Source organism: Sander lucioperca, chromosome 22 (genome assembly GCF_008315115.2).
Source record: "Sander lucioperca isolate FBNREF2018 chromosome 22, SLUC_FBN_1.2, whole genome shotgun sequence".
In the NCBI taxonomy this organism is placed as follows: Eukaryota; Metazoa; Chordata; class Actinopteri; order Perciformes; family Percidae; genus Sander; species Sander lucioperca.
The window spans coordinates 14,041,170-14,068,288 of NC_050194.1; the positions used below are offsets into that span (position 1 = coordinate 14,041,170).

Here is a 27,119-nt window from a genome sequence, read left to right on the forward strand (position 1 = left end):
GGATTTTTCCTCATTTTTTTAATTAAGGCATTAAGATCAATTTCCAAAAGATGATTTTTTTATTCCTTTTTTTAGTCAACTTTAGCATGGGTATGAATACTTATGAGCAGCTTTAGATACGTAGTACGTACATGATTTTGTTACATCACAACCAGTTTGGAAGCCAGTGCGGTCCAATACGCAACTTACACGTGTGATGTGAAAACCTGAATCCTCCAGTGCACATACACTGAGAATGGACTTTTCAGTGAAGTAGGAGACATCGTGTCCACAGTTAAACTTTAGAAATTAAAAAAAATATTTGCAAATTCATAGATTCTGGATTATGACAAAGTGGATGTAATTGTAATACTTTTTAAAGAGGTAATTGAACAAATTATTATTCAGAGTATTTTTTTAAAGTGATTCTTGTTGATACATGTTTCCTTCCTCAACTAATAAAAGTGAAATTTCACTTTGATAGAACATTTCCATTTCTCTAGCACTCGATTAATGATTAGCCAATGATACGGGACGTCTTATCTGCACTTTTTCTTCAGCATCGACCAATAAAAGTAATGAAGATGTGGAAGTTATTTCATTCTAAAGAAGCACGTTTGTAAAAAAAAACTACTCAAAGTGAACATATTTGACCGCAATTTCATTTTGCTTCCAAGTCCCACACAGAAAGCATCAAAATGGTCAATACACTCATATTTTCATAATGATAATGGTAAGCAGTATGAGGTATTTTGACAAGCAGTACATGTATCCTTTCTCTGTGACGTTGAATATTCCACATGTGAGATATTCAGTGTCTGTCAAGTGTGCTCAGCTGTCAGCCTGGATGTTGTCCCAGATACGAACTACGTCTGGACAGTCGTTGAGGGCTTCTATTAGCGTTGAAGCAGCTTCCAGCTGGTCCTGGTCCAGAGACGAGAGGGTGCGGGGAACAAACTCCAACCCAGCAGACGTAATCTGCATTCCCAGCTCCTCCAATGAGCCACGCACCTTTCTCACGTCTGTCATGTCACACATAAACTGAGGAGAGAGAAGCAGATCAAACCATTAGTTAAACAGCAACTTATTATTTTCATTGTCATTAAAGCTGTTCTCCATTAATCGTTAAGTCTATAAAATGTGAAAAAATAGTGAAATCCATAATAGTTTCCCAAAAACCAAGGTTATGATTACATTGGTTGTTTGGTCCAATCAACAGTCCAAATCCCAAGATAGATATACAATTTAAAATGATGTAAATCAGAGAAAATAAATGTTTGGCAATTCTTTTCTTAATAAATGCCTGAAAGGATTTATAGGTCATCTACAGTAGGGACAGGATTCCTGATACGTCTGTACTGCTCTCCTCAGACAACATGGCTCTTCATGTCTGACCTGCAGCAGGGGCTGCTCCTCCTCATCCTCGGTCTCTTGGACATCTTCGGCTCCTGCCTCGATGGCCAGCTCCAGAGCTCTCTCCGTCGAGACGTTCTGGCCCGGCACCACCACCACCCCCCTCCTGTTGAAGTTGTGACGGGCTCCTTCTGACAGCATCCCTCTGTGGGTGAGTACAGAATTACACATCTATGAGACAACATAATCATATATTAAAACTGTTATCTATTTAAATACATAAACCACATATGGGTTTTTATTTGTATTAGGTTTTTTTTATGTCTACTGTATTTTAGCTGTCTGTTTTGCCATTTTTCATAAATTGTTTGCATCTGTGCCAGCAGCTTCTTAGCCAAGCCAAATGTGTTTGTACAGGGACATCTTGTGGCTACTGCCATCATTATCAGTACACCATGATAACCATGCATTGTGTGTAGTTACTGCATTCTTCCCCTATATTGTCCTGTATATCTGATCTGTGTACAATAGTCCTGGCCTGTTGCTCTTCAGTGTCAAACAGATCAGGTTAACACAATGAATTAACCATCAGTGGTGTGGTGAAAGCACATGAAATATCTGAGTGTTTCAGCTATACAGCCACAGCAGAGTAAGATCATAGGAAGATGGTCCTGACCCATTCTTGTTAAGCAGGCGTTTGATTTCCTGGTGGCTGCGTGAGTTGTTGTCAGTCAGGACCTCAATGAGCAGCAGACACCCGCCGGGCCCCCGGGCTTCAAACATGTGCTGGGACGCTGGTTTAGCCTTTTCCTGTACAGCCAAGAGAAAGACACGAATGAGTTTTTCTTGCAGCGTATTATACCAGCACTATACCATTCTTATTATGTTATGTACTGGTGAAGTCAAAGAGTAATCTATAGACCTGCTCCGTGTACAGACAGATGACAAATGAGGGAATATTTTGGGGGTTCATCCCTCCAGAAGATTTACAGAGAATCTATGCCATGCTTTTTTCATTCATTTTTCACCTATTTTGTAGGGGTGTGGTGGGGGGGGAATCGATACAGCATAATACCACAATATTTTCTGTGGCAATACTGTATTGATACACAGAAGCCAAGTATCGATCTATTAGTATATATGTGTTGGTCAGTTTGTCTGCTTGACAATCCCATTTTGCAGCAATAAAATTGAAGTGGGATGAACAGAGAAATTTATATTTTTAGATTAAACAGATGTTGATTAAGTTTCCTTTTGGGGACATAATTTGAAATAAGGAAACATTTGGAAAAAAAAAGGTAATAAATTGCAATATATCGCAGAATATTGCAATATGTTTAAAATCACATTAATATTGTATCGTGATGATATCTTAACGTGAGGCCTCTGGTGATTCCCACCCCATTATGTGTCAGTGTGTGTCGACCTACCGCGCCCTTGATTGCAGCCTCTACTGATGCTTTAGGCATGTTCTTGCTTCTGCACTGTTCCAGTATGTGGGCTAAGTTTATATTCATGTCTGGGTTGGATCCACCTTCTGCAGATGAAATAAACATTGGAATTAACTACAGCTGACAAGAAAACACTCCAACTGTAACTGAAAATCGGGTTTCTTGTCTTTCAGCCCGTTATTTAATCTCACCTTTCACAGCTATCTTTATCATCATACCAAACTTCATGAACATCCTGCCCCTCGCTTCATCTTTAGGTCCCTTAATGTGTTTCACCTTTGACCACTTGTTGTGTCCGGCACATAAGGCGGAGCAAAGCTGCAGCGTCCTGACAGGAGAGGTCCTCCACGGCGGGTACAACACACATGAAGCCGGGGGAAGGAAGCGCTCCACCGGGGCTGGGAACCTGCCTGAGGTCGCGGCCAGTGTCCGGGGGCGCAGGGTCCAGAGAGCCTTCAGCACCGCCGCCCCCGCCATGCCCTTCACACACACACACACACACACACACACACACACACACACACACAGCCAGCCAGTGTTAATTCATGTAACGTTAGTGTGTAACCTGCTGTACATGTGGAATAAAGACTAGTTTCAACAGCCAAACTGTGAGCCTCCGTCTGCAGGTGAGTCCTTTAACTTTAAAAAAAAAAACCAGTAATTTGCATATCGATAAATGAATGAAAGTTTTCAAACGTACAGTTTTGACAAGTCAGGAGAACACGCAGCTGCTGCTGTCCTTGTTGTGAAACCGGTACTTCCTGGTTGCGACGTCACAAATCGGCCCTTCAAACTAAAAGCCCCAAAAAGCATATTGAAAACGTAAAAAATAGACATTCTTTATTCTTAAATTGTAAGTTGTATCAATGTTATAATTAATGTTTTAATCAATGTAATATTATAATAGTAATTCATAGGCAGCAATAATCTAATTAATATAATTGTATGTGATCACATACAGCGTGAATTTGTCTTATAAGCCCTTTTGGGCTGCATATAAATTTCTATTGGTGTTTGTATGTCATTAGTTTGATTTTAACCTGGTTTTGATTTTCTGTTGTTAAATTTGTCATTTTTACAATGTGTATTTATGCTCATACACATCCTCCCTATAGTTTAAAAAATCCACATTCTTTGTAAGTTGTACTGAATGAGGAAATATGTAATAAATCCTGAACCATGGGAACCTAAAATCTCTTGGACCCCTGGGTGGTTCTGGTTGAGATTAGGAACCACTGCAGAATATCAGCACACATGTTCAACAACTGATCCCAAAAACAATAGTAACACAAGCCAAAATATTATTCATTTGTCCCATATGATTGTGTATTCATTATATCTGCTAGTGTCAGGGAGGTAGGCAGTGTGAGTCTGGTCTGTATCAGTGCCCCTTAGAGAGTCCCAACGTGGGAACTGGAAAAGAAATGTTGTCTTTTGGCATTGGACAAATGTTGTCTAAATCATACTGCTTCTATTTATGATGATGGGATATAGTAATAATAGGCCTAGGATCCAGTCTCTTGTCCAGGATTAAAAAACAGGAACATACTGTATGTACTGAATTTCGGAAAAATATAAGTGTGACCAATATATGTGTAATTGGATGGTAAAAGCTAAGATTACTTTGTCTGGAGGGAGGCAAGTGAAAAAAACAGCAAACTAATACGCAAACAGGATGGCAGAGACGATGACCACAGCAGAGGAGCACAAACAGTTAAATGAGATGGAAGCCACAGCCAATCAAGGCCAACCCATCTCTGATAGACAACGTAAAAGGAGGAGATTTTGTCCACAGTTCTCCCCTCTGTCTTCTCACCGACTTCTACATGATCCCTCAAACCTAATGAGTGATGTCCACTGAGCCTCAAGGAGAAGTCTGGAGAGAGGAGACACTTTTTAACAGCTCAAGAAAATCCTAGAAAGAAGTTGTTCTTATTGACCGATGGAACAAAAACACAAGGAGGACTGATGGGACACCAGAGAAGAAGTCCTTGAATTTGGGATATGAGATCCTTAAATGCTACCTGAGGAGGATAAGATGATCTGATGTTAATTGAACATCCTGTTTGAATTGACAGTTAAAAAGAAGTTATGTTGTCTGCACAGGGAACTGGTGCCTTGGCTCTTTTCCACAGTGTCATAATAGTGACTGCACTGGTAAGTGTACTGTACGTTTCCTGTAGAGTATTTGGGCGATTGAGTTATTGATTACTTAATTGATTGAATGGGTTAACACTATTGTTTTCCTTTCATAAATTGTTTTATCGAAAAATGTTGTAGATTTTCTCTGAGGCTGTTTCTGCGTTTACTTGTAGTCTCTTAAAGTATACTAAATATTAGCAACACATTACAACAATTTGTATTTTTACATTTTATAATTTGTGCAATCATAAGTTCTAGTGAATATTATTTGATTGGAATGATGATAAAAAAAGAATCTTATATTTATGGGAAATTTTCAGCTCAAATCAAATAAACACAGCGGTAAGTCAATTCTCAGTCTCTTAGGCCAGTGTATCAACTTATCAATGGATGCTTTTTAAATTTAAACTTTTCACACAGTAGCATCATATCTTACACTATAACATGACACTGAGTCAGAAATAATACTCCCACACTGCTGCACTTTGGGCCAAATATAGCAAATTTCATGTATCTGTGACTCTCTTTGATCCTTTGAATTTTGGACATAGATTTATCTCGTGGTCCAAGGAAATGTGCCAGCCATTCACCAGCAAGACTGATCATAAATGATCTTTTTTAACAAATGAAGTGATATGGAATTTCTTTGATTGTGTTCTTTGTAGCACAAATCCTTCATAAAAAGAACAGCATCTAAATAAGTAATTATTAACAACACAAAAACTAATAAATTATAGGATATTTTGCGAATTTGCTTGAAAAATCTTAAGTCCAAATAGGAAAATTACTTTGAAAAAAGTAGGGGATTGTAAAGGCAACACACACATCAAAGAGCCCTCAATCTTCACCATCCCAAATCGTCTGCTTTACCTCACAAGACCTCCATCTGCTCTGACAGCTCTGACCGCTTTGACCTCTTTGACCTTTCATCCACTAAAGCATGACCCCCCCCTGCAGATCACCACCATCACTTTGGCTTAGAGTCCCCTCCCAAAATAAATCACTGTAGGGAATGATAGCTGTTCAGCATTCTGAGTGCTACAATACTGGAACCACTGTTCACCCATTGGCGGTTTATTTTAATGGCTTATGCCAAGAATGTTATTTATCATATATTCATCGACATGAACGGTTCCAGTTGGGTTTCAGTCTGTTTAACAAGAGTGAGAAGTTTTCTTTTTTCAGTAAGACAAAGCAGTGGTGAAAGAAGTACTCAGATCCTTTACTTAAGTAAAAGTACCAGTACAACAATGTAAAAACACAATAAAAACTCCCACATTTGAAATCCTTCTTAAGTAAGTACAGAAGTACAAAAAGGCCCCTTTTTTGTACTACTTCTTTACCAACGTTTATTGTTTGTTTCTCTTTCTTTGTATCTTTCTGCCTAATCATGTCTCCCGCTGTCCTCTTCTGTCGGTCAAACAATTCTCATGTGAGTTCTCTAGTTGCTAGTTTTGCTCTTCTTTTGCGAAATATACCCGGGAACACAAAGCTGCTTGTGTGTCCTGAAGACAAGACCCCAATGTGGCCAGCGGCAGCCCCGCCGCTGGAGAAAAAAGGGGTTGGTGAGGGATCATGACATACCACACCCTAACACAACTATTTCACAACACCTGGAGGCAGCATATCAGATCTTTGGAAGGGTTTGCGGTTGACAGATCGCCCTAGCTGGAAAGACACTTCAGAGAGACATGTATTGTTGAAACTTTCAAAGTTTTTGGCTATCTTTAAAGATACATAACTGCAAGAATGGTAGATGCTCATATGAGCTGAAGTTGCTCTTAAGCAAATACTAAGCAACCCAATCAGATGCATTAATGGCCAATTTGTGCTTGGGTAAATCAGGTCTTCCTTAAAGGATCATGCCGTCTATGACCTAGTTTACATCATAGCTTACCATCATGCAAGTATAGATTTATTTCAAGTAGCAGTTTTGTAATGCAGTTTTTAGTAAATGAACTGTGTATTTCATGCCATATACAATAAGAGAACTTGCTTGTTTAACATTATATTGCATTTCTTGCATGCTTGTCTTATCTCACCTCTCTCTTATCCACCTTCTGCAGATAGACTCTGATGATGTCATCTCACGAGATGAGCAGATCTACGTTGTGATTGATGCTCACGCCAAGTGTGAGAGGAACATCCAGGCACAAATGTCCCTGGTTAAAGGTTTGTGTACTGCTTTTGATCATTTTATTCATTAAAATTAGGGACAGGGCAGTGCTCAGTTTTGCTTAGTTATCCTGTCAGAAAGATCAGAAGGTCAGAAGTTTGATCCCAGCGTGTGGAAGTCATCAGCTCTGTGTCTTATTTGTTGTGTCAAAACATTTAACCTCCTTATAATGTTTAAAAATCTGACTCTGCAAGGAAAATGTTAGCTACCCCCTAAAAGTGTACAATAAACTGAATAGAAACTGCAGGGGTTTTATTGAATTACGTTAATGAGTTTAATCAAATCAAATTAAATCATATTTAAACCTTTTTCCCCTTTCAAAATATTCCAAATCTCTCTCTATTAGGGAAGTAAGGTCCAAGCATATCCAGTTTTAGTATAACAAGACTAGGTTTAAAACTTAGTATACAGAACAAAGGACAGGATGGTAACTGATATTGACTGATGTCTGTGACAAATGTATCTATGGAATCTTCATTCTTTCTAAACTCCACTCAGTATGAGTTTATATAATGACTCTTTTGTAAACATTACTGTTGCCACTCTACAAACAACATTTAGTTTCTGAGTGAAACTTAAGTTCCACTGGTATTGTTTCCTTGCCCTACTACCAGATGGTTCTATCTTAAAGATAATGTCTTATTTCTTCATAATGTAAGGCCTGCTCCTTTTTGTTATTTGAGCAGTTTATCCTTCACCGGCGCGGAAGCGCTGTTGCACTTCCTTTCAGCGCCCATGTTAGCAATTGTGCTGTTATGCTGATCGTCTATTTGCTAAACGAGCAAATCTAGCAAGAAAAAAACATTGATAATCTATTATAATCTATATAGAAGACATACTGTATTATGGACTGTGCATCCCGTTTGCCAACCCTTTGATTTTCCTGCCCCTCCAGCTACTGTTCTCCTGGAGTTCCAATTCCTCCGATTTTTACATGACGAAATATCAAAACCGGCCCATCCACTATATTTATTTAGAAATAGCCTTGTGTCACGGCTGTTTGTGATGGTTTTATTCTAAATTACATAGGCTTACTTGTTGCACACATTTCTGTCTGAATAGATAGCAACAGAGAGTAGCAGGCACACACACACACACACACGCACGTGCGTGGCCTGTGTTGCGCCAATACAGTTTAAAAGGGCAATGGCTAATGGTAAACACCAACACTGACGTCATTACACTCCAGACCAATGGTGGAACTTCATCACTCAGTCACAGAGGGACAGAGTTTTGGGGTTGTAGGGCTGGTCCTACAGTCCAGGCAACAACAAAAAACACAAGAGGTCAGGGAGTGCATGTCCAAATATACAATCAGAAACCGTATCTATTACATCAATTATTTATTTAGGATCAGATGTAACACCCATCCAATATCCTGCTGAGCAGTATCTCAGTGATGAGTTAAATTTAGGTGCAGACAGTAGAGGGGCATTTTTCATTTACATGACACAGAATCTGATGATGATTGGCTTCACTGATCTATTTGGAGAGGAATTATATAAGATGAAGCCCTAGTCTGATCACTAGGCAGGTAGAAGAGAGGCACAGTGAACAGCAGATCCACACTGACACTCCTGTCCACAGATATCATACAAAATATTACAATATGATTAAAAGATCGGGATCATACAGTATATATTATAGGAAACCATTAAACTTGTGATGCAGGTTCTACTGTATTTTCTTCAAGCACAACCATTCAAAATGATTTTAATTGCTAGTCATGGTAATGTAGGATTCAGAGGTAGAACTACACAGTATATTTACTCAAGTACTGTACTTACGTACAATTTTGAGGTACTTTACATGAGTATTTCCATTTTATGCTACTTTATACTTCACTTCCACTACGTATCAGGGGAAAATATTGTACCTTTTACTGCACTACATTTAACTGACAGCTCCTTGTTACATTTCAGAATAAACTTTTCATCCAAAACATGTTATGATGAGACATGATGCATTATTACAGATTAAACTACCCAACAGTATCTAAATTGGTTAAATGTAGCTATACCTTGACTAGTAATAACATTAAAATGATGCTTACACAATAATGTGTCAGTAAAAATCCAGCCTCATATATGATAAAATAATATGACCCTTTGAAATGGGTTCAACATGCATAGTAAGTACTTTGACTGTTGATACTTTTTTTGTATATTTTGCTGCAACATTTGAATGCAGGACTTTTACTTGTAGTTGAGTATTTGTACATTGTTGTATTAGAAAAGGTCAAACTAAAGCTTCAAATAGCTAACAGCTGTTTCCCATTATTTGTGAAGAAGGTGACTGTATCCCAGAGTGGGATGGGATCATCTGCTGGCCACAGAGCAGAGCAGGTCAGCTGGTGTCAGTGCTGTGTCCAGAGTACATCTACGACTTCAACCACAGAGGTAGTAGAGCTCAAGACACACTAACGTGCAGAAATCATACAGCAGCTTTGTCCTGATCTGTGGTCTAAGTGTGTAATCTTATAGAGGCTTTCTTTGAATACAAACACGGGTATGTGAATTACAAATTACACTATTGTCTCACAGCCTGTTGTGCCTGTGTCTCCTGCACTTCTGTAACCCAGGGCGAGCCTACCGCCAGTGTGACGCATCAGGGAACTGGGATCAGGTGCCCAATATCAACCGCACTTGGGCTAACTACAGTGAGTGTACCACCTACTTGACCACCAACCACAGGAGCCAAGAAGTGGTACGTACATATTCGCTTGTTTTTATGTGTATACAGACAGTGTCTGTGTATAGATTCTGCCATGTAAGATATGTTCAGTTGGTGTTTGCAGAATACTGCTGTTTAAACTCAGTTTCACCATGCTGTCCTGGTGTTTTTCTGGTGACCAAAGTCTTTTGCATCTGTACAATCTAAGTATGTTTTTATTTTACTTCAGAAGGTGTTTGAGAGACTCCATCTCATCTACACTGTTGGCTACTCCATTTCTCTAGCATCGCTGTTGTTGGCAGTCTCCATCCTCTGCTATTTTAAGTGAGAAACAAAAAAAAACATGAACTACTGTATCAACCTCAAAAGCATTAACATTCATAGTCAATTATCTTCATCGCCAGTGATATACAACTGAAATTTGTCCATAACCTTTCAGGCGTCTCCACTGCACACGCAATTACATCCACATTCACCTCTTCACCTCCTTCATATGTCGAGCAGTCAGCATTTTCGTGAAGGACGCTGTGCTCTACACCGTATCTGAAGACAGAGAGGCTGAGCCTGAGTTCACTGCACCGAAGCCTCATATGGTAAACAATGTTTTTTTTTAAATATTTATTACCATTTATACATAGTGTTATTTTTATGTTTTGATAGTGTTTTAACATCACACTATGCTATCAGCACAGTAAGGGTTGTCAACATTAGGATGCAATACCAGCGCATGCTCTTGTATGTGAAATAACGTTTAGTGTCTAAGTAGTCTAATAAGTCTGAGAGATGATACACAGTATGATGTGTTTTAAAAGGAATAGTTTGATATTTTAGAATACGCTTAATTGCTTTCTTGCCCAGAGTTAAATGAGAAAAATTATACCACTCTCATATCTGTAGGGTAAATATGAAGCTAGAGTAAGCAGGCTGTTAGATTAGCACAGGAATTTCCCCAGTGTGGGATTAATAAAGTCTATCTTATCTTATCTTATCTTATCTTATCTTAGCATAAAGACTAGTAACAGAGAGAAACAGCTAGCCTGGCTCTGTCCAAAAGTAACAAAGATAAAGGTTTAATTAACACAGCCTGTTGCTACACAGAAGTGTGAAGATGACAGGAAGCAGTTACTTCCTGGAGTTTCTGCTGGTTGAGACCTGCCCCTGGAAAAGGCAAATTGCCCCTTTTCACACTTCGGTTTTTGTAAACAAACACAATATAACGTGGTAATTGCTGAGCTTTAGTTACTGGAAGGTGCATTTTGTTTTGTTTGGACAGAGCCAGGCTAACTGTTTCCCTCTTTTTCCATTCTTTATGCTAAGCTTAGCTAACCGGCTGAGGGTTCATTTTTATGGCACTGACATGAGAGTTGCATCAATGTTCTCATCTAACTCTTGGCAAGAAAGCAAATAAGCATAGTTCCCTAAATGTCAAACTATTGCTATAGGAAAATAAACACGGCAATACTGTATATATAATCAGATTTTTTTACACAGAGCTAGTAGCCTATACCTGTCATTATTTTATGTCCTCCTGTTTGAATGTTATTTTTTATGTGCTGCTTTGTGTGCTCAGGCCGGCTGTAAAGTTGCTGTTACCCTCTTCTTTTATTTCCTGGCGACCAATCATTACTGGATCCTGGTGGAGGGGCTGTACCTACACAGCCTCATCTTCATGGCCTTCCTCTCTGACAAGAACTACCTATGGGCCCTCACCATCATCGGCTGGGGTGAGCTGCATCGGACTCAATAGTATGCTGTCACAAATAGAGCTAACAATGAATTAAACAAACTGACAATTTCCTAACTTTTCATTTCTCATCTCAGGTGTTCCAGCAGTGTTTGTGTCTGTTTGGGTCAGTGCTCGAGCATCGCTGGCAGACACACAGTGAGTCATGAGCTGTGTTCGTCTGTTTAATATTTACACAACACCTGTATCACAAATGCTCACTTTAACTCTTCTGTCTCTGCTTTCAGTTGTTGGGACATCAGTGCTGGAAACCTGAAGTGGATCTTTCAAGTTCCCATTTTGGCAGCCATTGTTGTAAGGAAAAATTACATTTTAAAGGGCATTTGACACTTGGGTTGATTATAACCCTGGACTTACTGTACACCTCTGCCTTTGCAGGTGAATTTCCTCCTCTTCGTCAACATAATACGTGTACTAGCCTCTAAACTGTGGGAAACAAACACTGGTAAATTGGACCCTCGGCAGCAATATCGGTAATATTTATTTTCCTCTTCTCGTAAAATTCCCTTGAAAATCTCAAAAGCTACCATCCCTCAACAAGATAGTTTTTACAAACGTTAGCTCGCTACATGAATGTTTACGCCCTTTATCTGCAGGAAGCTGCTCAAGTCCACATTAGTCCTCATGCCCTTGTTTGGAGTTCACTACATGGTGTTCATGGCTCTTCCTTACACTGAAGTCACCGGGCTGCTGTGGCAGGTGCAAATGCATTATGAGATGTTCTTCAATTCATCCCAGGTCAGAAAACACATTTATGAACTCTGCAAGTAATAATGTGATCTAAGGGTTAAATGAAACTACTATTATCATTAACTTTTATGATGAAGGTAAAATAAAAATAAAAAGTGCAAAATACAGTCAAATTGTTTCTGGGTTATTCACAACTGAATTGAACATTTGAATTGGTTTTCACTTTCAAGTTTAAAGAAAATCCCAGAATTGATCGTTATAACATATTTTAACAAATATGTATAATCATAATATATTTTAAACACTTAAAGCAATGGTTTAACATATTGGGAAATACACTTATATACACAATACATTTGCTTTCTTGCCGAGAGTTAGATCAGAAGGTTAATACCACTCTCATATCGGTACCATAAATATGAAGCTACAGCCAGCAGCTTAGCTTAGCTTAGCATCAATACTGTGCAGCAATGTTTCATTTTTACACTTCTTTTCTTTTACATATGAAATGAATGAGATATTATATATTAGTAAGTGAGCTTTAGAGTAGACAGCGTTTTATTAACTTTGGAAAGAGCCAGGCTAGCTGTTTCCTCCTGTTCCCAATCTTAATGCCATGCTAAGCTACGCTAACAGTCTGCTGGCTGTAGCTTTATTTTTAGCGTACAGATAAAGAGTGGCATCAATCTTTGCATCTAACTCTCGGCAAGAAAGCTAGTAAGCGTGTTGTGGAAAATATCAAAATATTGCTTTGATTATTCTTTTAGGTAATAGAGTAGTTACTTTTTTACTATTTAGATGTAATACTTTGACAAAAATGTGGTGCACTTCTTTTTAACAAAAACTCAATTTCATCTTTACAGGGCTTTTTTGTGGCATTTATCTACTGTTTCTGCAATGGAGAGGTAATAAAGCCATCATTTAGTTTTGAAGTTTGAACTCAGATGTACTCTCTGATAATTAAAAAAAAAAAAAAAACCTGATTGTGTCCCTCTTCCTGTTCTCAGGTGCAGGCAGAGGTAAAGAAGGCGTGGTTAAGACGCAGCCTTGTGCTGGACCTCAAACAGAAAGCCAGGATGACCAGCAGCGGTGGGGGAGGCAGCTGTTACTACGGCGGCATGATGTCACACACTACCACCCACAGCGTCAGCTTGTCTGCTGCCAATCCCAGAGCTCTTTCCTTCACTGGAGGTGTGGTGGGCTCAGGTGGAGCTCCCAGTGGAGGGTCAGGAGTCAGGCAGCCACGCCACGGCTCTCTCCACCTGCAAACCAGCCTGCCTGGATACGTGACCTCCGGCACCCTACAGGAGACGGCTGTGCGGAATCCCGGGGGGACGGAGTCTGGAGTTTTTGCCAGGCATGTCAGAGCCAGCAAGATAAATCATAACACCAAAAGTCATGGAGCATCTCCAGCACAAACCCCTGGAGCAGAATATCCAGACAGCTGCTTATCTCTGAAAGAGCTGGAGACCATCTTGTGACTGTTTTGATAAATTGACAGATGGGCATAAATGAGGTATTGGACTCAAGGTAGACTAACACAGATGACAGGGATGAATTTTTCTGACTTCACCTGACTAGAATGGTCATCTTTACAAGCCTCTATGTTGATGTGCAAGACTGAGGACCTCCCAAACTAGACATTTCAAGGATTTACTTGTGTTTTGTCCACTTCTTCCAAGGTTAAGAAATAACTTTCAGTCTCAACTTTTAAGCCAACATAGACGAGGAGTCCTTAAAGTGTTTAAATAAATAAACATCTACAATTCCATAACTGAGAAAGATCTTGTGATATGATCAAAAACGCCAGAACAGCTTCTGAGCAGAGCTTGTGTGGGGATTGTTTAGTTAACAATGGTTGTGTGGTTCTCTGGATGTTTTAGTGGATGGGATCAAATTTCCATCACATAAAATATGAGGGAATAGAAACACATTTTCTTTTACAAAATGACACTGAAGGCCTTTACTCATTATGACATACCAAATCAGGATTTAATATAGTCATACATAACTGATGGATTTCTTGTAGCTCTATTTCATTTCTGTCAGTGTACATGAATTGAACATACATATTTATATGCTTTCAATCAATGTGAAAGAAACTGCACTTGTGCACTGTGTGTTTGTGTGTGTGTGTGTGTGTGTGTGTGTGTGTGTGCGTGTGTGTGTGTGTGTGTGTGTGTGTGTGTGTGTGCGTGCGTGCGTGCGTGCGTGCGTGCGTGCGTGTGTGCGTGCGGCCACTGTCTATGAATCTACTGTAGCAATTCTCCCATTTCTAAATGTTGACCACACATATCAGCCACACATTTATGATGGAGGAAGCATTACTCCATTAGTTACTTTACCCAGCTAACTGTCCACATTTGATGATTTCTAACAGTAATGACAGTAATGTCCAGACAGCATGTCTAGACAGGTAAGGTCTCTCTGCACCTGTGTTGTTGTTGTCCATGTTGTCTACACAGCCCTATTTATCATTCTGACAGGACCCTGAGGGCTGATTCACAAACCTTTTGCCCCTCGCTGGCCAATTCCCCAACCCCTTCCCTCTGTGTAACCTCTGCCCCGATCGCCCTCACAACACCTTCCAGAATTTCACACTCACCCCCCAGGCCTCTACTCGGAGCAAGAGGCACTTGAGCCGTTTGTAGACCTCGAGCATGAGTGACAAAACCTGCAGCACAAGGCACCAGTATTCACAATGTAAACAGAATGGAAAAATGTACCTGTAAATATGTTAGGATTGTTTAGGTGTTCAGAGAGATATGTACAGTGTACGATAACTCTGATAATGTAATCAATGTTCTGAGAGTATGCCTTGAGAGTTTAAATAAAGTGAATTAAATTAAGCTGAACTAAACTGAATGGAATTGATTTACCTAGTACTTCTAAGCTCTATATCTAAAAAGCTTTGTTATTTCAGGGCAAACCTAAGTCAGCGCACACACCAACATACAGGTGGTACTGGGACACTAGTAGAAAAAAAAAATCCCCTCATTCTATCTAAACTGCAAAACTGATTCCCCAACACAAAATTACATTCACCTGCCAAGCAGTTATCACTTAGTATCATAGCGACCATAATAATACTAGAATAAGGCGAAATTAAGAATGGAGTCATTTATCATAGAGTTTACAATGGTCTTGGCTTCTACCAGAGATATCAGATTCATCAATTTAATTTCCTTTTGTAGACCAGAAGTGGCCGGAGCAGAAAACATGAAGGCTTTCTTTCCCGTCTCTGTTAGTACAATTTGAGCATAAAGTTCAGTATGGTTTAATATGACAGTCTGTGACAGGTTGTAGAAAATGTGTATCATTAAAGTCCTGAAATATGAGCTGAGAAAGATGTGAGCTCAGCAGAGTTGGAAAGGAGATGACTTATAGCTGTTATATACAATGTACCGGATATAACCACTGGAAAACACTCTAACTGCGTGTCAATCACTGCTCATGCACACGCATTAATTCTCCCTTGTGGGGGGAGGGGCTTAGGAGACCTTTTTTGGGCTTTAGCTGAAAGGGGGGAAGGGACTGAGAAGTTGTTGATGTTCAAATTTTTTGGCTAAGTCCTGGATCTTCTCAATCAACATACAGCACCTTTAAATGATTTGGAAAGTTAGAAAGCTCTGCTCTGCCCCCTGTTGCAAAAATGAAAACATTACAAGTTAACATGTCCTTCCTGGTTTTTTTTGCTACATGAGAAGTCAAATGAAATGGAACGAATTATCAAGCAATAGGTTGCATGTCTGTGTGCACTGTTTTTGACTTTCAGACCATGAAAACCCTATAAACACACAGGGAGAAGTAGCGTAGTAGTATGATATGAGTATACATGGAGTCAATGTAAGAAATTTAAATAATGCACAATAATTTTAGAACATAGTTTGCCTTGCTTATCTTTGTTTATCGGGGTATTTAAAATACATAAAGTGCATTATTGTGATACTGAAGGGAATTAGATTTGTTTGTTATGTTGATAACTATCATGAACATACAAGCTCTGAGCCCACATGGGCTTCTGTAAGACACCAAGAGTTGCAGTGGCCAAACAGACACGGACATAACTTCTTATATATAACAGTACATTGCAACTTTGTCTGTTATCCCTAGCTCGACAAATAAAATCTGCCCTTACCAATTTGTTTTTTTTAATAATCAGGGTCAGGTTGAGGGGACAGCAGCTCCAGCAGGGTACCCCAAACTTTCCTTATTCCCGAGCCACATTAACCAGCTCTGGCTGGGGGATCCCAAGGTGTTCCCAGGCCGGGGGGGGGGGGAGTCTAATCTCTCCACCTGGTCCTTTTTAAAATCACCAATCCAAACTCATCAGAAATGAGATTATCCAAAAATTTGAGCCCATAAATCATCATATATCATGCAATAAAACGAAATCACCTTTTAAATATTAATATTTTCTGTTCAGGGAAACCAAACCATGAGGTATTGTTGTCTCTGCATATTACCTCTGATTCTCAGTTTAGATTACAGACTACAGTTAAACATTTAACATCTCTGATGTCAAAACAGAAAACATCCAAACATATGGAGCACCAGGCACAGATATGCATGAGTGATTGCTCCTCCACAAGGACAAACAAAAAACCCAGCCCCCACCCAGTAATGAATGGTGGCAACCAGCTGTCAGTTCATTAAGCAGGAAAAGGTTGGGGACTAAAGTGTCACCAGTTGATGACACTTTACAGTTGAATCAGTTCAGTTGGCTCCAGATGAGGAAAAATAGGGGTGGGGGGGGGGGAGTGGGGTGAGTGAAGGGGAGGCTGATCGGAAATTACAGAAGGAGGAAATGATCCAGCTTGATGACTGTGGTGGTGCTGGAGGTGATGATATCACTCTCATTGTGCTGTAAACCAATTTTCAGATGATTGAACAAGAAATTAAACTTTCAGTCATAACATATAATAACATATAATGCTTACGGGTACAAAAAGGTGACATTTATATAATAAAAGCTCATTGTCCCTTAAAGAGAAAGCGTGTATTGAAATATATAGACAGACATCATGAGAAATAAAAATAGTGAAATATATGGAAAGTCTCAGCACTTTATTATAGGGCAATATTTTTTATTCCCAACATATGACCATACAACACCTATTGTCTTATATTTAGATATGATAAATATAGAATTAAAAAAGTCTTTGTATGTTAAGAAATATTGTTTACATTATATAAAAGCAGAAACCATCTTTTGCAACATACTGCAAATAAATTATATTTATAATAAACTCCTTAACATAACATACACTTTCCATTTATTTCCCTTTTAAGTAGCTTTAGAGTTTAAGAAACCATCTAATGCCACACTGTCTGACATTATTATGTGTCCTGTATCACCTTGTTTCAACTCTTTATTGAAGCTATATGACGTTTAACAATGATCCATGTTTTAATGGCTGCACCATTTCATTTGAACTGAAATATTTCCCCAAAATTCAGCTTGACATATTTAGTATCTTTGGAAACTTTGTGATGTTAACAAGACCTTAAAATAAAGTTCTGTGGGTTCGAATAATAATATAATAAGTCATAAATTAGTGAGATTTAAAAGTTTTTTTTTATATTTGATAAATTCCATGTAAATATTTAGCACTTGGTTATTAGACTGAATGTATGTCAATGTATATTGGATATTAGCCTATTGCAAATATATTTCATTTGCTTAATATTAAAGTTCTTATATGCACAATAAAAATGGTAAGGCCATGTTGTAGAGCAGGAAAATGCTGTAAAAGTATTAATGTCAGTTAAACCACTGAGGTGATTCGTCATGTTCAGTCTGCATGATGAGAGCCGATCCAGTGACGTCATGATGAAGTCAAAAAGTAGGTGGAGACAGAGAGAGAGAGAGAGAGAGAGAGAGAGAGAGAGAGAGAGAGAGAGAGAGAGAGAGAGAGCACGGATGTAATCCAGTCCTCTGTAGGCTACATGAGAGTAATAATAATAACAACACGCTACATGTTCCGGTGATGTTTCAAGCTGTGTATCCTCCGCCGTAAGACAAAGTACCGCTTTGTCAGCGGCTTTGATGCGGGTAGGCAGCATCCTCTCCGGCGTCCAGTAGTGAATGAGGAGGGCCAGTGGCCGACAGGGAGGGGTCCTTTGATTTCAGGGCTGTCTCCTCCTGGATGGAGCCCGGCTGTGTGCAGACAGCGATGGCAATGGGAGATACCTCGAAAAAAGTGTCGGTTCGGAACGTGGCAGTGGAGCGAAAAAACCTCATCACCGTTTGCAGGTCAGTTTGTTTAAGTGCCTGTGCTCTGTTATGAGTGGAGGTTGAGGCGAAATGTTGTTTATTATATATATATTAGGCTATGTGGACAAGTGATTATATTTTGCCTGTATAACAACAAATGTCCTCGTGTTTTATTCTTACCATGCACATAAGACATAATAAGCCTATTTTGACATGTACGCTTTCGTCATCCTCATAATAAGTCCTTTAATTAACTCTGTACCGACAGTGGGCCTGTACAGACACGAAGCCTGTATGTGCATTTACGACCTTTCATTACAAATATTAATTTTTAATATAGGAATCCAAAAATCCACAGACAGACTGGTCTCGCTGTGTGAGTTTAGCAGTGTCATCCTCGTCATTGCGATTCATTTTATCCTTGTTAATGGCGTGGTTGCTATGACGACAACCTTTCTGAGGCAAGGACTAGCTGGCACCCCAGGGACTCAGGGCAGGGAGGCAGTAGGCCTGTACACTAAATTGGACTTTGTGACTCCTTTTAGATGGAGGTTTGCACTTAAAGTCCTTTGCCAGAGCTTAAACCTACATACATAAACCTTAAACCTTAAACATACATAATTAAATATAGGCTACTGAAGCCATGCATGCACGCTATAACCACACAGTGTAGGCCTACTGTAGCCTACACCTATGCAAAAACAATACTTAAACAAACTCTGTGTACATGCATTTATTCTCTAACTTACTGAGGAGGCCTTGAGAAAGATCCACAGATGCTGTCTGAGGTTGAGACTGTCTAAAATGCAAACACCAGTTATACACCTACATTAGTATTAGTATCAGTATTATTAGCAGCATCAATATTCTTATACTGTAATAACAATGGATCAAATGATGTGTTATGTGAAAGGTGTCACTCGTAGTGATGAACCCACAGATACTTTGCAGTTCCCTTCAGCTCTACGGAGAGATTTGCTTCTTTCAGCTCCTTGTTTTGATTTTCCGGCCTGCAACTTGCTGTTCTGGTTCACTCTCACTGCTCATAAAGCTGTAGGCTCAGGCAGCTGTTTTCAGCGAAAAAGCACGACTCTATGCTACCTGCCCACCACCAAACAGCACATACACACACACACACTGTACACACACACACACACACACACACACACACACACACACACACACACACACACACACACACACATCTGGTACAGGTGAACAAGACTGCACCTCTGTTGAGCCACTGTACCGTCCCTGCTGTCTGTAATACAGTGAAAACATGGGGGATAGTGTTCGGTTTGAGGATAGTCAGCCAATTATTGTCCAGTATCTGGCCATAGTCAGGGTAGCTGAATGAGACATTGTTGCCTCTGGAACAATGGGGAGTGAAATCACTTGCCTCAATGGCCTGTTTTAGGAAAAGCATTGTCTTACGGACACACGCATTACGCAAACTGACAGTGTGTGTACTGTAAGATGCGATGTTTTACTAAAAACTGTTTATATTTGGCCGCTAAACTCTGTGATTCCAGAGTCAGCAAAACACGAACAATATCAATCAGAAATAATTTATCTCCTCATCTACTGCAGAGGTCATGTTGAACAGGATTTGTGTGGTCCATAAGGCCCCTGTCACCCCACAGCATATCTCATTGTCACTGGACAAATAGCATTTGGCAGGTGTTCTTGCAGCAAATAGACCTGCTGAATTATTTAGTCTCCAGGAAAATATTCATTGGAGTCGTCATTTTAGCAGAAGGATATTGGTGCCTAAAATAAACAACATTGGGGTTTATAGGGTCTGTGGGTGTATAGGGTATATTATGTCACTCCAGTTGACATTAAACCCTTAATTATGCAGGTACATTGTTACACTAGAATCCATTAGGTATTTTTTAAATATTTAGCTGTGCTATAGCCATCTAGGAATGGCAATGTCGGTCGCTCTGTACTCAGCCTCAGCTGTACTTAGTTTAGTGCTAATTAGCTAATGTTAGCAAGCTAACACACTGAACTCGGATGGTAAACATGGTAAATATGATACCTGGTGAACATTTACATATTAGCATTGTCATTGTGAGCCTGTTAGCATGCAGACGCTAGCATGTAGCTCAAAGCATCGCTGTTCCTGAGAAGCCTACAGCCTCACAGAGCTGTTAGCTAACTGCTGTCGACTCGTTGTCTTAAGAGCTTCACTTGCTATTGTATCCCAGAGGTTTTTCTTTTTACATTGGTATGAGGCTCATTACACAAGCTCAGTACAGGTTGTAAAAAAATAAATAATAAAATTGCAGAATTGAGCTCATCCTACAGTAGGACTACTTTGTGTTAGCATGGATAGCAGGAGGACTAGATGATCATGACAAGGATTTGATTTATCAGCCAAAATCCACTTACTTTCCACCATAACTGACAATTTTTGATTGAAATAACATTAGGATGGTGAGTGAATATGTAAGATTGGGGCCACAACAGTTTCATTCATTTCTGCTTTCTTTTTTTACCAAATTATTCCAAGTATTTTCTCCTGACAGTTGCTATGCTTCAAACTGTTTATCCTGTTTATTTGGCTGAATTAGTTTTCCCAATGTATACCACAAATCGTCTTTATTGTGCATCACAAGAACAGGCATCCTTACAACCGTGAAGGTATTACATCAGACTAGAGTCATAAATTCAAGCAGTCCAGTTACAAGTAAATGTAGTTGTCAGAGCTTCCTGAAAGCTCTCCATAAACATCTTCCCATGGATCTATTATAAGAACTGACAGTAAAGGGGTGAGTCAGCCGGAAATGGATTGTAGCCTACAGTGTGATTGTGCAGAAATAAACATCAATAAACAATCATATGGGATTAACATAAATGTATTTAACTAATTGTTCGCTATTCAGTTGCCTTTGATTTTATCCATTTTACAGGTTTTATTATTATTGACTTTGTTTCACTCAATTCATTATACATCATCACATTACATGGACTTCTGTGATTTCTTTTTATAAGTGTAATTATAGTTTGATCTATGAGGTGTTCCTCCTACAGTAAACTGAAACAAAGAAAGCAGTTATCCATTAATCTGTTCCCTGACTAATCTTTTCTCATGATGACTTTATTGCTGGCAACAAAACTCTTTGTTTAAAACTTCTATTTCTTTTTCTCTCTCTCTCTCTCTAGATTTTCAGTAAAAACGCTGTTAGAGAAATACACAGCCGAGCCCATAGATGACTCCTCTGAGGAGTTCATCAATTTCGCAGCCATACTTGAACACATTCTCAGCCACCGTTTCAAAGGTAATCACCTACTGCACGGGGAATTTGTCTGTGATTGACTGCAAGTTAAAGAAACTCAAAATACACTGACCAATAAATGGATTCTGGCATCAAAACAAAGAAGCATATTGAAGTTGTTCAAATGCTGTTATTGATAATGGCTTTTTCGAATACAGGTTTCTTGTTTTTTTTGGTCAAACACTGAGGGTTTCCTCCCATGTTGTAGCTGGCTCAAGACTTCAACCTCTGTTCACTGAAATAAATAGGCCTACACGTTATATGTCAACACCAAAATTCAACATATCAACAAAGTAAAGGCCTCCAACAATATTTGTGTTACACTTTCTTTCTAGGCTCCGGCAGCTGGTTTGATGGTCAGAGAAGTTACTGGGACTATGTCCGTCTGGCCTGCGCTAAAGTCCCTAACAGCTGCATTAGCAGCATAGAGAGCATGGAGAACATCAGCACCTCACGAGCCAAGGCAAGTCCTATATACACTGACAGTAATAATCATAATAGAAAACTGGGGGACATGAACATCTGTTTTAGAAAGATGGAACAGAAAACACATGACATTCAATTTCTTTTCTATTTTGACTTTAATCCTGTATTTTCCTTCTATATTTTGTGCTTGTTGGTTTCTTGACATGTGGACATGTTTTTGTTTAAGGCCTTCCTTGGATTGGTCTTTAAAATTGATTGCCCTGATTTGAAACACCTGTCCTTGTTGGCATAAATGCCAGCCAGGTCACTGTTGAACTTACAGTAAATTCTAAAGAAGGCAGTTTACGGAAATGTCGATCTTTATAAGTTGAAATTTATAACTGCATCAGAGTTATGAGTATGCAGCTTTACCATTCTTTTTTAAAAAAGAAATGTAAAGATTGTAATAGAAAGTGCCCAATTAAAGGACAATTCATTTTTTGCAATGCAAATATATGATGGTATAAATGGGTTTATGTTATATTATACAGTAAGGAGTGTGAAGATTTCAAAAAAATTGATGACTATTTAAGTTAATTTCTTAACATTTTGCGACTCCTTAAGGGCCGGGCCTGGATGAGAGTCGCCCTGATGGAGAAGAGGCTGTCTGAATACATCGCTACTGCTCTGAGGGATAGCAGAATGACCAGGTTGGAGGCCCCACACACATACACTATACAGTAGTTTTCACCCTATCCCTACTAGAACCATGTTCCCACCTGCTTGTATTGGTCTCTGTGCTTTAGGAGGTTCTATGTAGAAGGAGCCATCGTGTTAAGAGAGGAAGCTACGGTGCTAACAGGGATGCTCATAGGTCTCGGAGCCATAGACTTTAGGTGAGGAGACTTGACCTTTATGCTGTGATATTTTACGCATGAAACTAATAATTTTACATGTTTTTTTGTCTGTGTGCTTTCTCCTCCATAGTTTCTGTCTGAAAGGGGAGGCCTTGGATGGGAAATCATCTGCCGTGATTGACTACACACCGTACTTGAAATTCACACAAAGGTATGTTCACTGACACTGTAAAGAAAAAGCTTTGTCAAAAAGTAAATTGAATCTCCTCATGTCTTAAATACATGGAATGACAATACATTAGATACTGGGCGCTTGAAAATAAATACAGTAATTTGACTGCTTCTGTTGTAGCTATGATTACCTGAGTGATGATGACGATCGACAGAGTGTTGACAGCAGCACAAGCGACGACAGCGTCCCCGACCACCCCTACATCCCCCTGGTCACTGACGAGGAGAGCTGGAGCACAAAGTGTCGCAAGATGGAGCAGAGGTTCAAGATTGTCAATGCTCAGAAGGTGGGCAGCCAGTCTTTTTGTTTGAAAATACAAAGGATAGTATTGCTTTTGACGAAATTGTGAACAGAAAGTGTAAGTTAGTCTAATATTTGGAACGTGACATGTAAACTTTGAGTGTTTCTGTGTTTACTGCATAGGATTGAGGAAAAGTGGGTACACCGTTAACTACAACATCACAAAATAATTTCTATAATACACTGAGCATCTCAGATGGACAATGTCTAACATGAGTATCCAAGGGTAGATTTTTGGTTTCAGTCAGTGTGGATGTGCGTTGTCAGGGTTACCTGGAGGAGCTTGTGCGCCTGCGTGAGTCCCAGCTGAAGAACACAGAAACTGAGAACAAGAGGCTAAAGGCCCGACTGGAAGAGCTACAGAGCAACAGCACACAGGAGAAGAAGGAACTGGAGGACATAGTGCTGGAGCTTCAAGAGCAGCTGTGAGTGATGCAGACAAAGGGGAGGGTCCAGGTTTCACCCGCATATACCTCACCAAGATTTGAACAGGGTTTAAATTTAATTGTCCAACCTTAAAACCATTTAATATAATAATAATTGTTATTGGTTTAGTTGAAGGTTTTGATGTGTCTGTACCACAGGCTTGGATTTGATTGCTTCTTAATAATGTGTTGTATTGTCATGTTTGTCAGGACAAGCTTAATTCCATGTGATTCCAACCACCTGGCAAAAAACATTTCAATCCCTTTGATCAACCAGTGGCCGACGCTCCAGAAATACAACAGCCAAGAGGACGTCAAGCTGTTCCGCAGGTTCTAGTTGTAGATTATACATTTTTAAGTCTCCGTGGCAATAAGCGTTTTCTTTAGGAGAGCATATTTTATATCGATGAGGATATGTGCTAAGTGGCTAATTCCTGCTTCTCTAAGTTCGAATTTGAACTAACTAACTACATGCGCTACTCATACATATATTATGTTGCACATATCACATATGTATATTGTGTACATATGCCTATATACAGTATGTTTGCATGTTTTTAATCTAATATTTGTTAATGGCCAATCAGAGCTGCTACTACTGCTATGTGGGTTGGCTTTCATTTTATCTTTAGGCACTGCTTATCAACACATCTTCAAACTGAAGCAATTACAAAACAGAAACTGTAACTTGTGATCAACTGTCCAAAACCCAAAGATATTTAATTTACTATATTTCATGACAAAAACAAATTTCATCCTAACATTTGGGAAGCTTAAACAGATGTTTGGCATTTCTGCATGAAAAATGACAGAAAAAAATTGCAATTGATAACAACTTTAAATGTCTATAATTTTTCCAATGGCATACTCCAGGGACAATAACAGCACATTCCAAAACATCAGAAATATACAGTATATTGGCATACTTTTAATTTAACAATCAGCTCTGGAAATGTAATACATGCCAATTCCTTACTACAATCAATACGAAATCACAATTTTCATGCCTGCCTGGAAGCTCACTGCTGTATTGTTAACTCTTTAATTTGTCCTTCTGCTGACCTGTAGGAGGAGCTTCCCGAGCACAGAGCTGCTGTCAGTCGAAATCAGCCTGGATTCAGACGCCCAGAGGACTGAGGGGAAACAGAATGGAGGAGCCTGGTGCACAGGTGATTTTTTACACACTTACACACTGTATGCTCGTAAGATAATAAGTGAGTGAACACACATACGCACACACGCACACAAACACAAACACAAACACACACACACACACACACACACACACACACACACACACACACACACACACACACACAGTAAAATTGACCCTTCCTTTGTATGTCTGTCCCACCCCTTCAGAAAAGGACTACAACCCCTCCATGATGGGCCTGTGTGGGTCCTTGGCCTCCCTCCGGAGCTGCAAGTCTCTGGCTAGCCTCAAGTCCAGCGAGTGCCTGGTCAACATCAGTACAGAGAACAGTCCTGCCCTCTCTCCCAGCTAGGGGGCACCAAAGAAACACTGCCAACCACTTAACTGGCACTGAGACAATTCAACATGAATACAAAAAGACTACTTTTGGTAGGCGGACAAATGCTCTCTTTTGTGGCCCTTACGTGAGTCCCTTTACCTTTACACATTTGTGAAAGAATAGCCTCCCCATCTGGGACTGTCCGACAAAGATGCAGGAATAGCTGTTGTACTGCCGGACAGCCTCCTGCAGTTTCACTGTCTTTATTGTCTTGCCATGATTAAGCCTCCTGGAATGCAAACAACTGGTTCAAGTTTGACCTCTCTTACGTCATGATGCTTGATTTTGTGCAATTACCCTCATGACTGTACTGGCCACATTCATCAAAACTCACTGTGGGGTTGTCCTGTATGTACTTGTCCATTTGTCTGTGTCTTATCAGTCTTGTCAGTGTGTCTTATTCTGCCTCTTTCATAATACTGGCAGTGCAGGGTGGATGAGCTGTTATAACCTTTTAAGGAACAGAAACAATGTTTTGCCATATTATATTGCGCTATTATAAGAGAGATAAGAAAAGAGGCTTGTAATGTGCTCAGTTAAAGTGGCCAGAGGGTTTAATGATGAAGATTTTTTGGAAATTACTGGAACAGTTTTATGACAGTTTAGGCCTTATTCAATCAGGTTAGATACAGGTCTTAGTATGTGACAGAAAAGACCTGTCAGGCTACAAAGATTTGCAGATTCACTACAATGTGAACATAAAAAACAGACATAATATACAGTATATTGCATACAAATGCAAAGTGCATTGTGACTATGCAGAATGAGTGTTTCCATTGTCTTTTTCTACAAACCTGGCTTGATAGAGTAATTTGAGCAGGAGAGAAATAGTGAATGTGCAACATATTTTTGCGTGTGTCATTAGATTTTTTGGCTTTATTCTTTTGTTCTTTTATATTTGTATTAATTGAGTGACAAACTTGTATCATTCATCATGTAAATTGCAATCTCATGCAGTGTTGTTGAGAGTTGGGATACATTGTGTTATTTAAAACTGCAATAAAACTGCCTTTTTTTTTAAACATTAAATGCTGGTATGCAATGGATGTGTATTTTGTTTTTTCACTTAAGAGATGACAAGGTCAATCTGTCCATCCACCACTTTTGTCCAGATTGAAACATCCCAACAACTATTGGATGTATTGCCATGTCATTTTGTACAGACATTCATGTTTCCCAGATAATGTATTCTATTGCCTTTTCCAATAGCACCATTGACACTTTCAGTTTGCGCAATACTTTGATTTAACCATACAAATACCTGCAAAACAATATGTATGGTCCCCAGAGGATGAATCTCAATGACGTGATGTTTCCCTGACTTTTCTTACTCCAGCAGGTCAAACTTTTCACTTTACCAGATCTAAAAAATGGATTGGCATACAATTTTGTACGGATATGGTTCCCAGTAGCCTATTGACTTTAATGATCCCAGTACCTTTCCTATAGCACAACCATGACATTTTCAATTTGTTCAGGACTTTGATTCATGTTCATATACCAGCATAACTAATAACATTTCCATCAGCCACAGCTGTACTTTGTGTTTAGTTTTAATAAGCAAATGTTAGCATGCTAACACGCTAAACTAAGATGGAAAACACGGTGAAGATTACACCTGCAAAACATCAGCATGTTGCGTTGTGAGCATGTTAGCAT

The 27,119-nt window shown here is 39.3% G+C and overlaps 3 protein-coding genes across 5 annotated transcripts; 2 read left to right on the forward strand and 1 right to left on the reverse strand.

Annotated features, from left to right (window-relative positions):
* Positions 1-332: 332 nt before the first annotated feature.
* Positions 333-3,577, reverse strand: LOC116061375 (translational activator of cytochrome c oxidase 1). 2 transcript variants are annotated; one of them, XM_031315542.2, is made up of 6 exons: positions 3,484-3,577; positions 2,975-3,263; positions 2,763-2,869; positions 2,009-2,142; positions 1,375-1,537; positions 333-1,020 (listed from the first exon to the last, which is right to left on the reverse strand). In XM_031315542.2, exons 2-6 carry the CDS (start codon positions 3,258-3,260, stop codon positions 811-813), a joined length of 900 nt encoding a protein of 299 aa, XP_031171402.1. In that variant the 5' UTR covers positions 3,261-3,263; positions 3,484-3,577; the 3' UTR covers positions 333-810. The 2 variants fall into 2 exon arrangements, with proteins under 2 accessions (XP_031171402.1, XP_035853631.1); XM_035997738.1 differs by lacking the exon at positions 3,484-3,577 and adding an exon at positions 3,319-3,457 and having other exon boundaries at positions 2,975-3,280.
* A 1,297-nt stretch (positions 3,578-4,874) lies between these two features.
* On the forward strand, positions 4,875-15,063 carry pth3r (parathyroid hormone 3 receptor). Its single transcript, XM_031315539.2, has 13 exons — positions 4,875-4,940; positions 6,992-7,097; positions 9,390-9,500; positions 9,683-9,807; positions 10,004-10,098; positions 10,214-10,367; positions 11,345-11,498; positions 11,596-11,656; positions 11,746-11,812; positions 11,897-11,991; positions 12,115-12,256; positions 13,072-13,113; positions 13,216-15,063. The coding sequence occupies exons 1-13, from the start codon at positions 4,875-4,877 to the stop codon at positions 13,687-13,689; spliced, it is 1,692 nt and encodes a 563-aa protein (XP_031171399.1). The 3' UTR covers positions 13,690-15,063.
* Positions 15,064-18,102: 3,039 nt separating this feature from the next.
* On the forward strand, positions 18,103-26,506 carry rundc3ab (RUN domain containing 3Ab). Of its 2 annotated transcripts, none has more exons than XM_035997789.1 (11): positions 18,103-18,464; positions 21,597-21,712; positions 22,045-22,172; positions 22,739-22,824; positions 22,921-23,010; positions 23,102-23,182; positions 23,324-23,489; positions 23,771-23,928; positions 24,139-24,258; positions 24,997-25,142; positions 25,291-26,506. In XM_035997789.1, exons 1-11 carry the CDS (start codon positions 18,358-18,360, stop codon positions 25,431-25,433), a joined length of 1,341 nt encoding a protein of 446 aa, XP_035853682.1. In that variant the 5' UTR covers positions 18,103-18,357; the 3' UTR covers positions 25,434-26,506. The 2 variants fall into 2 exon arrangements, with proteins under 2 accessions (XP_035853682.1, XP_031171547.1); XM_031315687.2 differs by having other exon boundaries at positions 18,104-18,464; positions 24,997-25,097.
* The last annotated feature ends 613 nt before the right edge of the window (positions 26,507-27,119 follow it).

Coding starts and splice junctions, on each gene's coding strand:
- rundc3ab (XM_035997789.1), top strand. CDS start 18,358: ATGGAGCCCGGCTGTGTGCAGACAGCGATGGCAATGGGAGATACCTCG. Junction 18,465..21,596: donor AACCTCATCACCGTTTGCAG/GTCAGTTTGTTT, acceptor CTCTCTCTCTAG/ATTTTCAGTAAAAACGCTGT. Junction 23,490..23,770: donor AGATTGTCAATGCTCAGAAG/GTGGGCAGCCAG, acceptor GTGCGTTGTCAG/GGTTACCTGGAGGAGCTTGT.
- pth3r (XM_031315539.2), top strand. CDS start 4,875: ATGTTGTCTGCACAGGGAACTGGTGCCTTGGCTCTTTTCCACAGTGTC. Junction 11,992..12,114: donor GACCCTCGGCAGCAATATCG/GTAATATTTATT, acceptor CTTTATCTGCAG/GAAGCTGCTCAAGTCCACAT. Junction 13,114..13,215: donor ACTGTTTCTGCAATGGAGAG/GTAATAAAGCCA, acceptor TCCTGTTCTCAG/GTGCAGGCAGAGGTAAAGAA.
- LOC116061375 (XM_031315542.2), bottom strand. CDS start 3,260: ATGGCGGGGGCGGCGGTGCTGAAGGCTCTCTGGACCCTGCGCCCCCGG. Junction 2,870..2,974: donor GATAAAGATAGCTGTGAAAG/GTGAGATTAAAT, acceptor TTTCATCTGCAG/AAGGTGGATCCAACCCAGAC. Junction 2,143..2,762: donor AGGCTGCAATCAAGGGCGCG/GTAGGTCGACAC, acceptor TTGGCTGTACAG/GAAAAGGCTAAACCAGCGTC.